Here is a 13,393-nt window from a genome sequence, read left to right as displayed (position 1 = left end):
TCAAATGATACTATTAAGTTTTGTGCTCAAGTACCACTTTTGACTTTAAGTTTACACAAATTTACACGAATTTAAAACTTCATCGCTTCGTATTATTTTAAATTGCTACTTACTGCTATAGTGATTCCATGTAGTACCTAATATACCTATATATTAAATTTGTTTAACATTGGTCGACAATTCATTCACAACACAGATAGGTTCGATTTTATAAGTGGTTCCTGAGCTTACCCTTCACAAAAATTATATTTTCACACTTATATAAATTAATTATAGTGGCATATGTAATTTTTTTAATTTTAGCAAATCAAAAATTGGTTCTCTACTTAGTTTTACAGTAGTAATAAATTTGTTATCTATGAATATTGGTTCTAAGGTCTTCTAATTTTTAAAATTTTACGAAGTAACCATTTAAAAAAAAAAAAAAAATACACCTGTGTATAATATATTTTTTTCTAATATCCATGTTTTATAAAATGGTACATACAAAACGATATGTCTGTACATATCTAAACTCACAAATAATACCATACAAAACTTGACGGCTCGTTGTTTCTCAAAATCAAGTGTTTTATAGCGTACTTTTTTTCCTTATTTGTATAGGTACCTAGAATAGTAGAACCCCCATGGTTCAATAATTATAGAAAAAAACGATTTTGTACACATAAGATTTGGGTGAAAGGTTAAATAATTATGCTGTTGAGAAAATATTTCTTAGTTAAAATAAAGTGTGAAAAATCGTACATGAGATTTGGGTGAATTTATATAAATAATATGCTGTTTAAAAATATTGCGCTTTCATGCTGCCTATATGGTCTTATAGCACTGAGTTTTATTCCTTCGATCTTAGGCGTGTTCATATCCTCGCTTCTATGTATTTCTTGAATACACAGAACGTTACATTTAGTCTCTTTATATAATTGCGAAAGAAGTTGTTCTTTATTTAAATGTATGCCTTCAATATTGCAACAAGGCAATCGTCTGAGTGGGCTCTGAAAAAGGACTTTTTGTATGATTTATATATATATATTTAAAAGTTTAGTGGGTATGAGGTTAAAAGGATTATAGCCAACGGTATGCTTAGGGGCACTGCCGTTGTTTCCAGAGGGCGCCAAGAATGTACTTTGATATTCTGTTGCCAGACTAAGTGTACATTCAACGAGGAGGCTCCTTCTATGCCCCCCATTTCGACAAATTAAAGAATGATGACAAATTTAATTACTATTTTAAGATTTTGGAAAATAGTGCTAACTAGAATACAGATATACGTAAGTATAAAAAAAATTTGTTTGATTATTATTATAGGTTTTTATACAAAATTTGTATCCGCTATAATATTCGTAATAATATAGTACCACCTTGCACGCAAACAGAAATAATACTTCAAGGTATGGCGCAAATACAACAGTTCTCTTAAGGTAAAAATTTGAAAAATGTGTGTTAAAAACAGTTGTTTGCCTTTTGTCTAAATTATCAAACGATACAAAACTTATCGATAGTCATAAAAACTATATTCACCATATAATATGTGCTATACAAAATGTTACGCACAAAATAATATTATATATAAATCATTTATACTAATAATTGTAATATTACATAAATGTAATAAAATGATTTATCCATACTGAGACGAGGTACAAAAAGTACATATCACGTACACATAATATGCGTCATAGCGGTTCATGTTTTCATGTTTCAAATAGACATTTTGATTCTTTCAATTCGATTCAAATCTTCTGCTAACACAAAAGCTAACGATACATTTTATTACATTGTTACATTTGTTTGACCTCTTTCTTTAGGGTGACCATTAAAATAAAATAGAAATACTAGACCGGAGCAAAAGTAATAAATACTTTTATGTAAAAAACAAATAGTTGTATTAGACTAGATAATAAAATACAAATTTACTTATTCGGTGAACATTATTTTTATTGTTATATGTAATAGACATAATATAATTTATATGATAGGTAACAGAATATGTTATTTAGAATACATTGTTATTAGAAAAATCTGAAGGTTGAAACATCATAATTATGATAAACAAAGATGAACAATTTACAATATGTATTTTGAAATTGTGACACAGATCTTGGATACTGCAGCTTTGTCGGTAAATTTAACTGTTGTTAATTAGCTAAATAAAATATTAAAATATTGTTTAAACAAATTATTTATTTAAGTAAGACTCCTCTATAAAGGTAATAAGTACAAGGTGTTTCCATTTTAAATAAAAATCTTAGGATTTACTATTATCCATTGTTTTAATTTCGAAAAAATGTGATTTTAAACTATCAGACTATAATGTATAAAAAAAATGTTTATACATTTTTTTTATATAGAATAGTTTTAAATTTTCAGCTTAATTGAAAATAATTAAAAAAACAGCTAGTATCTAGCAACTAGTTTGTAATGCACAAAAACATATATTATTAATCAACTTACAGTCATTCGAAAAACGAATGATAAAATTGCATATTGAATTACACATTTATAACCTATATAAGTTTTATTAAAGTCTCAAAACTTACCAGGTGGATTTGGATTTTGTAGTGGTGGTGGTCTTGGTAATGATGGAGTTGCTTGTAGTGGTATTTGTGTAGAAACATAGAGACCACCTGGTGGGTTACGTCTAGGATTAGCTGAAAAATAAAAAAAAATTACTTTAATATTTTATTTATACACAGTTGTTTTAATATATATTCGTTTTAAATGGATTTTTAGGTCGAAAGTTTTCTACATTTATAAAAAAAATATTAATTTTGCAAAAAACACGTGAACTCAACTACAAAAAATGCAGAAAATTGTAATTTTTTGTTTGATATAATCGATGTACATTTTCTTAATAAAAAAATCCAAAGGTTATTACAAATCAGAATTTGACATTTTTTTAAATACAAATGTATGGTTAGGTTGAGAATTATTCTAATATTTTCATCAGCAAGCTGACAAAATATTACATAATTTGTACATGTTTTTAAATTGGGATCTCCATAAAAACGCAGAGAAAACAAAATGAAAAGAGGTATAAAAAAGGTAAAATTTCATTAATAAGTCGAAAAATCTGGTAAAAACAACAACAGTATTCGAAATAAGTGAAATATTTTTGTTGGCCGAAGATGCTATAAAAAAAAAAAAATTTATACAAAATGATACACTAAAAATGTTTTTTTATACCTGCTGAACCTGGATCTGTAGGTGGAGGATCATCTTTACCCGCATACACGGACACCATTATGCAAAATATGGTGGCTAACATAAAAGTTAAGCTTTTAAAATTCATTTTTATTCAGTAGTTATTATTATTAACTCCAAGAATGTAGAATACTATAATGGAGCAACATTAGGTTTGCTACTTACATTATATAGAGAGATATGTTTGTCTTATTTTGTAGACGAACGGAGTGTACATATTTAAATATTTTATGTATCGTTATTGTGTATGTGTTCATTGTTTGTTAAATATGTTTGGCCGTTTGAAGTACATATTGAATACTATTGTTACGAATAAAACGTGTAAACAACACACAAAATTTATGGTTTTTGGTTCTAGAACCTAGTTTAAAATACAGCCAAACATTTTGTACTGTTTTAGCAACTTATTTATTTAGTTTTGCAGCAAAGTGACTTGTGACATATAAGTAATTTTGTTCACACTTGTAGTGTAACATGTATAGGTTACACTGAAACAGTTAAATTTAAAGACCTACAGTTAAGTTAGTATTATAAACATAAAGGACTAGAAAATTATTAACAAAATCTGTTCAATGTCCGAAATAATTAAATTTATTGATATTGCCGTGTTGTTTTAACATATTGTTTAACAATGCGAGTCTATTTTATCATAATGCACTAATGACTAAGGTTTCTTATACATTTTTAAAACAATTTAATCAATTTAGGCATTTTCTTTATTTACACCAAACACTTTTTCTTAGTCCATACATAACCACAACTTTTTAAGAATAACAATTTTACAATTATTGAATACAGCTTGCAATAATGTTGTGAAAAATAACACTTTTAAATACAGATTTACACAGTCTTGAACCCAGAAAAAAACCATTTACCCATTGTATTTATTAAGCACAGTTTAAAAACTAAAGTTAAGGGTGAAATTTTTACATTTTTGACTTATGAAGTTTTTTTTCGGGTACGATCTGATTTCTAAACATTCTACATGAAAAAATCGGATCAGCGGATTAACCGGCCAAAAAAAATATTATTAAAAAAACTAAATAAGAGTACTTTAAATAGGTATATATGAAAATATTGACTTGAATTGTTAAATGTTTTCAAAGCTATAACGCGCTTGTATTAAATTCACATCTGCAAAAAACAAATTTTTTTTGGCAATTAAAAAAATATTTCTAGTGCTGATTTTTTCCCTTGTTCAATATGGTATAGATAAACACGAGCTCTACCTTCTGACTAATTATCAAATATAAGGTCTTAAAATTACGTCTATAAAACAAAAAAAGACAATTTATGGGGGAAGAGGGAAAAGGAAATTTTAAAATTAAGGCTACTGTCGAAAGGGCACGGTATGATGATGTGTGATCTATAGATATAATATGTTACTCGAAAAAATTTGTCTGGCGATTCAAAAGCTCTGTGTACAACTTTTTATAGGATAATTAGAAACTTAAGGTCAGAAAATTAGACGATAAGGTAGTTCATTGTAGCCATATCACACATATAATCGCCTTAATAATCTCTAGTCAAATTTTTTTATACTAAGGGAAAACCACAAATAAATTGGGGAAATTTACACTTTTAATTAAATTTCCAGGTTGCTATGTGTGAATAAATTCCACATTCATCGTTTATCTGAATAATATTTTAATGATATTAGCTGATTACCATATATATATATTTTATAGGGTTTATTGTTTAAATTCATAAAATATAAACAATTCTTAGTATTCTATATCATATAAATCGTATAAAGATGCTAACTAATTTGTTATATTTGGATGTATGTTATACAATTATCATTTCATTTGTTTATTATAACTGTGTTTGAACCTTTAGCTTTTTGTTACAACAATATATTCCAAAAAACACATTTTGTTATCCATCAAACATATTAAAATACCTATGTCCATAACATATTCTCAATAAAAATAATATTCACTAAACAAGTAAAATTATATTTTATTATCTAATCTATTCAAACTATTTGCTTTTACTGCCGAATCCTCCTTATTTTTTTGTTCTTTATTATAAAATGTCTATAAAGATGCGGTAAGCAGTGTCAATTGTTTAACTTTATAAGTTATAACAAATTTACAATTATAAATATTTAATTCATTTTGATTATTTAATATCTATACTCCATAGAAAAATTGTTTATTGTGTCATTTCATGCCTAATCACCTAAAGTGTGTGCGAGTGGATTTTCTAAATGCATACATTACACGTGGAGTTAAAATTACACTAATCATTTAATTGACATTTAAATATTTTTTTTTGTCTGTTAGTTGAAACATTGACCTCGAGTTAGTATCTTTTATACTATTAATTATATTATAAACCATTACAGATCACAGTAATTGGAACTATTTATTTATTTCATAAGTCAGTTAGTGTATCCGCTATTGTCTATACATTTTAAGCCTATAATTTTCGATAATAATATAATGTTGATATTGTCTACAAAAAGTTTAGTCATGTTTGTCTTGTAAATCTATTGTGGTTTATAGTAACATACAAGTTGACACCATATTTTACACTAGTCTGCGTATGTAAAGGTGTTTTTAACTATGTATATTATAACAAAGTATTATTATGTACTCAATTGTCAAGAACAAATAAAGAAACAAAAAACACGGTACCGCATAGACTACCTACAAAAGCTATGCATGTGAGCACCAAGAAAAAATATGTTTTAAAATTGTATTGCAATTGACCTAATTTTAAAGAAATAACATATCGTGTTGAATTGCCTATTAAGTTCATACATACTAACTTTATCAGTAATTATATTTTATAAATTCAGCAATAAGGAAAAATATTAAAAAACATAGGTTTTTTTATCTTTCCTACCATTATAACTTGATCCCTAATCTATATTTTTAAAAACTAACATGGTAATTGGATTTTCTCCAAAATTCGTCCTATTTCCATGTCATTAAATAATTTGAGGAAATGAATAAGCTTTATAAATACTAAATAGTATAGAAAAATGTGTTTGCTAAAATTCATCCAATAGCCTTTGATGCTGCGGCTATTAATAATAATTTTAAAATAAAAGCTTTTTTCGGATTTGTTTGGATTTGGTGAAATGTATTGCTTTACTGGAGGAATAACAATACACACAAATATATACTGAATTAATACTTCCTAACTTGCATACGAAATAGTTATACCTTGATGTTACAATTATTATTGCAAGCACCCATAAATGTTAATCGTATATCATCGATTATATTTGAAAGTGATTTTATCCGAGAGGACTAGTACAGTAGATTATAGGCATAATGTAATCCAAGCAATGAGGAAACGGAGAAGTCACAGGTCTACAGGAATTATTATAAACAAAAGTGATAAAATTGAATAAAACCACTTTCAAATAAACGCTCTGATGCTCATTTGTAAATACAGAACCTTAATTTAAAACTTTCTAACTTTGCTGGTTTATACTGTGCTTGATTTGGACTGTACTGGCTTGAAAATACTAACTACCGATTTGCATCGAAGCGTTTTTTCGAAAGTGTTTTTATCACTTTCAGATTTAAAAATTCCTGTAAACCTGTGACCTCCCCGTCCCCACCACTATGTCCCGACCCCACTGTACTGGTTTTTTCAACTTACAATTACGGCGCTCCATATCTTTTTTCAAAACAGTCCAATTAGTTCCAAATTTATATAGAATATTCTTAATGCATAGTACTACCGACAAACGTTGACAATCTAAACAATTATGGTACACCCTTTCTCCTAGAAGGGGTGGTATTTTTTTTGTTTCTTTTGCATTTTCACGCAAAGTTTTAGGGGTTTAGGTGGGAAAATTAGACCAAAAATAAATCTAAAATGGGGCTATAGCTATATACAATTTCCTCGAAATAAAAAATCTGTAATCAAACATTTTTTTTATTAAGGAAAACCCCAAAAAATTGGGGAAAATTATCACACTTTGACCGTAGTCGGTTTTTAGGTTTCTATGTGTGGTTTATTCATACTACCCCTGATTCAGTTATAATAATTCCTGTAGACCTGTGACTCCATCCCCACTATACCCCGACCCCACTGTACTAGCTTTTTTTATTTTTTGATATAACTTTAATAGAGCGTACAAGATTATAGACCGTTATTAACCCTATCAAAACTCTTTTTCTAATACACGTATTTACTTAAAAACTATAATATCTAGGTAGATTATGAGCTCATATAACTGCAATCATTGTCAGTTTTATTTATACAAACGAAACAAGTCAACGTGGCAAAAAATTAACCACACTTATTAAAGTGAACTAATAAATCCACCTCGATTCTTACATGGAGATAAGTTTTATTTTGGAAAAATATTACAACAAGTCATAACAAAATTGATATATATTTTTTTTTGTTTTTTGTGGGAAAAAAGTTGTCTATCATTTTAAAACTGTATTAGGTTTTTGTAACAACAGTTTTAAAATAACCAAATTTAGCTATAATATTTAAAGAGCTACGCCGCTTATTAAAAAACGATATCAAATTATTTTTTATTAACCCCTAACCTTTAGACTTGGAAAGGGCTCGTTGGCGGTTAGGTGTTGTTTTTGTACAAACGCTCATGTTTATATAATTTGCGGGAACGCAGAACTCAAATTCGATATCAATTTTAAAGTGATTAACCTCTTGTTTAAGTAGTTAGGAGAGGGCGTTGATTTTTTTGGGAAAAAAACGTCTTTTTACCATTAAAGCAAAGTAAAAAATTGACTTACATACCACCATATAACGACACGGGCAAACGAAAATAATTATAACCAATTAAGTAATACCTTTGTATTGCAAATCAGGTCATTATAAATGTATTATTATTATTTTTTTTTTTTAATAAATATTTCAACCTTGATTGCTATGACAAAGTCCTACGACAAAGGTGTGGTCATGTTTCATTGTTTTCTTTCGGTATTGGCTCTGAACCTAAGATATTAGGTAATGGTTGAATATTTGTTCGGACGGACCTTTTCCTATTTGCTTTATCGTTTTGACCTCTAAATCAACATATTTAAGTCACTATTCGTAAACGCAGTCTCTTGTGAAACGGACAATGGGGAATAACAACATGTCAGCGTAAAGTCACGATTTCGATTGTTGAATAAATACCCATATGGATTTATGCGGTTTTATTTCATATATTATATAATATTATACCTTGTCAAGAACGGCGGATAGAAATGATTTCTGGCAAATGGCAATTATTGCTTTGATGTCGTTGTACCTATTTCAAAATAGAACCTTGCCCGAGGCGAGTTATTTCCAAATTAGATTGGAATATTCTCAAATTAGGTATTGACAGTTGTTTGTTTACTTTTAGAGAAAGGGGGATTCAGTGAAAAATATTACTCCTCAAGACCAAAAAAGTAACATACATAATTTAAGATACACAATTATAAATATAATGTATGAAAATGCTAAAAGTTTTTCAAATTAAAATAAATGTATAACACGTTATATTTAATAATTTACAACGTGTAATGGTCATAGATATTCTTTTAAGTTTAAATATTTGAAACCCGAGAAAATATCACTAATCCCTGTCCCCAGAAGGAGAAAAATATTTTTCTGGTGTAGTTTAGTTTTAGATCTCAAGGTTTTGAGTTGTAGTGATATCTTATTGAATCCACTGTCAAAAAAATTATAAAAATAATTAAGTGTGACTCGAAGGGTTAAGATTTTGAATGAAATATTCTTTAGATGTACCAAAAACATAACATAAACCCTTTCTTCTAAATGGGTTGGATACGTTTTCTTTATTTCAATTGTTTTAGCGCAATTGCCGATTTAAAATCTGAAAATTACACTGATCTAACATGGAGCTAACATTTTTTTTTTAAATAACTCTTTCCCTTCAAAATGGTGAAAAAGCTCCAACAAATTTACATATTTTTCAACTTACATTACGGCACTCCATATCATTTTTTTTTTTAATTGTCCAATTAGTTCCAAATTTGTTTAGAATATTCTCAAGACATAGTACTTAATATAACCTTTATCCTAGAAGGGGTGGAATACTTCGCTTTTTCATGCAAAGTGTAAGGCATTTGGGTGTGACTATGGCTATACATTTTTATAGACATACGATCAACCCTTATCATTTTTAAGCACACCATTAGGTGCAATGCTTTTATGGATATCTTTATTTTTAACTGTAAACACTGGACCTATCTTACTTGCTCTCTTAAGTATAATATTTTTTTTTTACTGCGCTTGGTTTGGACTGTAGGTACTGGTGTTTGAACCTACTGTCCGTCGAAGCTTTTGTTTGAAAGTGATTCAATCACTTTCAGTTGTACCGAATCCCGTATCCAGTGTCGTGGCTGATGTCGGTTTTCCCATGACGCTTGCAAACTTCCTGTAAAGTTTGTCGACTTACCCGCGGCTAGTGTGTAAATACACTATTTGTATTTACAAAATGATTATGACCAATACATACACTGCTAGCTGTACCTACGTCGGTTTCAAGGATTTCGGCTGGCGGTCAAACACTTCCTTAAATACGTACACAAATCACACGAAAAACATTCTCACCTTGCTCTGTTTATTAAACCCACGGCCGCATCCGCTTGCTGGCCGCCATTTTGGACGCGGTAAGTCGCGGTAGAGTGTGTTAGTGGTAACGTGGTAGTGGATATACCTAAACAACGTGATTCACGCATTATTTACATTCCATTTGCATTTGTCCGCATTGCCTTCGTTGGCCTTAGCATTGCTCAATAATTGGTAAGTGTCTATTGCACACACATTAATAACAATATGTAAACAATATAATATAATATATTCAATAACGGACCGGATATAACTGTCGATGCTGTCAAATCTTAACGAATACTTAAGGTCAATCAACGTGTCGTTCTTGGACAGATACAACATTTAACATGTAGCTGTAGAAAATTTTTTTTTGTAATAAAAAAACCCTCGACCACCGCCGAGGTCAAACATTGGCCAATAGGTTTCAATACATTTCGGTTGCATTGAATGGTTTTTGATCAAATGTAGAACAATATTGATAATATTCTATTTTGCTCGAAAAGTGAATTAAACGCGTTTAACTGCTTTACCCCTCCCCTAATCACTACGTATGCCGAAGGGTTGTTGTAACAGGCTAACCTTGCAGTGTCATTAAATTTGCAACAATTAGTATTGATTTATTTAAATGTATATTTAAAAGTATACAAATTATGTATTTTTTTACTTCCTTAATTTATAAATCATACTAGTCTAGTTATTAATTACAACTATGTCGATTTTACTTTATCCGAATAATTACAATACACCCGTACAACCTTTTTTTTTGTTTAGGTTTGGCGCTTATTATTATAGTTGTCACAAGTTTTCCAAAATGTTCAAAAAAATCCATTGCGATTACCAATTCACTATAATTAGGTACCTACACAAGCTATAAAACAAATTTTCTAACAAATGTTAGGTCTCTATTAGATACTTAAAGAATTATTTAAAGAAAACGTCACTTAAAACTACTGTTATTACTTAAATTATGTATTTTGTATACAGTATACACTTCAAGTTCAAAATATAATATATTTTCATGTTTTAAAAATGTAAAAGGTTATAAAGTTTTATTTATAAAGTCGAACTAAACTATTAGTTGATTGCGAGGTTTAATATAGGTATTTTTTATTTTTATTTTATCTTTAACTTATAACTAAATATAATTATTAATTATAATTATTATATTGTATATTATGTTAGAACAACCACAGTCATTACCATTAAATATATGAAAAATATACATATTCAAAACATCCTTGAAGTATTTGAAATAATAATTGTATTTCTTTGAGTAGACATATATAACAATTTAAAATACGTTTTATTTTAATATAATAACCAGAATAATTCAATTGTTATTGAAAAAAAGTTTATCCATGTTTTGATGAGCACTCTTCGTGGAAAATATGAATTTAACAAAACATTTATAATCTAACCTTTCTTTTTATTGAATAAGTGTATTTTTTTTTCAATGGAAAAATCGCGTTTTTTTATTTGAATTTTTTTTATTTTATTTGAATAAAAAAAATTGTAGTGAGGCAACAGCAATGCTGTACGTAGAAGTAAATTTTAAGCGTTGAAATGAAAATGTAAATTCACATAGTTTGAATAAAGAAATACAAAAACTCCTAATAAATAACAATAATAATTCATTAAGTAATAATATACTTATACGCAACGATACCTAATATCTTTTTTCTGCGGAAACGTTTTTCTTTTGTTAATTGCCCTTTTTAAAAGTTAATTTTTATAAAATCGTTAGCCTTGTACTCTTATACTTTTAATTTAAAAATATTTGTGTTATTCGACGTCATTAGTTAAAAACAAAAGATGATAAACAAGTAAAACATCATAATATTTGTATTATTTATCATAATATCAAATCGACTGTGCTAATAACATTAATGTTTATCTTGTAATTATTATTTAACATTGAATTGAACGAAAAAAAGAAGAAATTTAAATACATAAACGCAGAGAACTCAAAGAGAGCCTTTTACAAGTATAAGAAGTTCCAATTCAAACGGCCCGGTAAATAAATCAGCTGTTGCTGTGGCCACTTGAGCTTACAAAGTCTTTGGAAGATGTATCCAAATTCCCAATGTTTTCTCTTATCACATCTCTGTTATCATATTTTCGGTGTTCGGCGTAAATTAGTGATAAACATTAAGCAATTTGTAAGAACACAAGTTTTTGGTTTCTTAAAAAGTGAAATGTTTTGAGTAAATTCGATACGATTTTCTTAAAACTATATAGTTTTGAAATTAAAAAAAAATACAGTGTAACGATAAAAACTACAAGAAGCAAACAATATGTACGATATTGTGAAACATACAATTCTCAAGATACCCAAGTCGTTGAATTTAAAATTAAACGAGCCGGCATTATTTATTCAGTCTCGATGTGCTCACAACATCCGACCGCCTCGTATTAAATACCCCATGTGGTATTTACAACGAGAACGTGCCAAAGACGAACAGTTTTTGACCGACGACAATCGTGCGTTTGTCAAAGAAGCCGTTCACGACAAGTTTGGTATGCCGGCCGTAGTTCACGGGATATCCACATACGAACTGCGTTCGCCACTCGTTGAGAATCCAATTGTCACGGACAACATAAAATGGCATCCAAAATTAGATCGTACGGGTGTGATCGCCCGAAAGCTTGGCAATTACCCCATGTGGTTAAACAACGGTAAAAGTGTGCTGACAACGCTTTTCCAAGTTATCGATAACCACGTCGTCAAGTACATACCCCCTGGAGAATTCGACCCGCCTCGAAAACCGTACAGCTGTCCGAATTACAAGAAGAAACTGGGATGCCTTCTGGTCGGCGCCGAGAGTGCGGATCCACAGTATTTTACAAAAGAATACTGCGGCCTGTTCTACAGGGAAGGAATGATGCCAAAGAAATATCTAGGCAGATTTCTAATATCTCCAGAAGCCGCTTTGCAAACGGGCACTCCGCTTTTAGCGTCACATTTTCGTCCTGGAGATTTTATAGACATTCGTGGAAAAACTATCAACAGAGGTTTCCAAGGCGTGATGAAGCGTTGGGGTTTTCACGGTATGCCCGCTACTCACGGTGTAACAAAGTCTCACCGGAGAGGCGGCAACATCGGTCACGGAGGTGAAAAAGGAAGAGTCTTTCCGGGTACGAAAATGCCTGGTCACATGGGCAACAGGTTCAGAATGCACAGAGGCGCAGAGATCTTGAGAATCAATCACAAGTACAACGTCATTTGGGTTAAAGGCGTTGCATCTGCCGGCGAAACCAATTCAATAGTATACTTGTACGATACAAAATTACCGCTGAAAAAACACAAAACCGAACCGCCGTTTCCGACGTCGAGTAAATCTGAAGAAGACGATCAAATCGTAGATGCCTACAGAGATGATATGTACAAATTTACCGACCAAACTATCACTTTCGAAGAAGAAAAGTAGAATGAGCAATGTTTAAAAATAATATTTCAAACATATTACGTCATCGTTTTGTTGTATGTTTTTTTTTATTGAAATAAATAAATTCTCGAAAACATTTATTTCGTGAACTACTATTAAAGTCATTTTTTTTCTCTTTATACATAAAGTTAAATTTATTTCTATATTAACATATGTTTATAAAATATTTTTCAACCAAGTATTTTTTTTTTGTTCTATCCATA

The 13,393-nt window shown here is 29.5% G+C and overlaps 2 protein-coding genes across 2 annotated transcripts; one reads left to right on the top strand and one right to left on the bottom strand.

The window, feature by feature from the left end:
• Positions 1 to 1,922: 1,922 nt before the first annotated feature.
• LOC126845795 (uncharacterized) lies at positions 1,923 to 3,357 on the bottom strand. The gene is made up of 3 exons (XM_050584695.1): positions 3,184 to 3,357; positions 2,538 to 2,648; positions 1,923 to 2,143 (listed from the first exon to the last, which is right to left on the bottom strand). Exons 1-3 carry the CDS (start codon positions 3,287 to 3,289, stop codon positions 2,136 to 2,138), a joined length of 225 nt encoding a protein of 74 aa, XP_050440652.1. The 5' UTR covers positions 3,290 to 3,357; the 3' UTR covers positions 1,923 to 2,135.
• An 8,516-nt stretch (positions 3,358 to 11,873) lies between these two features.
• LOC126845578 (39S ribosomal protein L3, mitochondrial) lies at positions 11,874 to 13,290 on the top strand. The gene has a single exon (XM_050584298.1). It carries the CDS (start codon positions 12,039 to 12,041, stop codon positions 13,170 to 13,172), a length of 1,134 nt encoding a protein of 377 aa, XP_050440255.1. The 5' UTR covers positions 11,874 to 12,038; the 3' UTR covers positions 13,173 to 13,290.
• Positions 13,291 to 13,393: the final 103 nt, after the last annotated feature.

The sequence above is a fragment of the Adelges cooleyi genome, unplaced genomic scaffold (assembly GCF_023614345.1).
Source record: "Adelges cooleyi isolate 19-005CV unplaced genomic scaffold, UGA_ACOO_1.1 ACOO_flye_CR_arks_rails_tigmint_CR_PRNA_8, whole genome shotgun sequence".
In the NCBI taxonomy this organism is placed as follows: Eukaryota; Metazoa; Arthropoda; class Insecta; order Hemiptera; family Adelgidae; genus Adelges; species Adelges cooleyi.
This window is presented reverse-complemented; position numbering and strand designations above follow the sequence as displayed.

Excerpts from the sequence above, each read along its gene's own strand:
- LOC126845795 (XM_050584695.1), bottom strand. The coding sequence starts at position 3,289 with ATGAATTTTAAAAGCTTAACTTTTATGTTAGCCACCATATTTTGCATA. Across the intron at positions 2,649-3,183 it reads TACAGATCCAGGTTCAGCAG|CTAATCCTAGACGTAACCCA; the intron begins GTATAAAAAAAC and ends TTTATTTTTCAG.
- LOC126845578 (XM_050584298.1), top strand. The coding sequence starts at position 12,039 with ATGTACGATATTGTGAAACATACAATTCTCAAGATACCCAAGTCGTTG.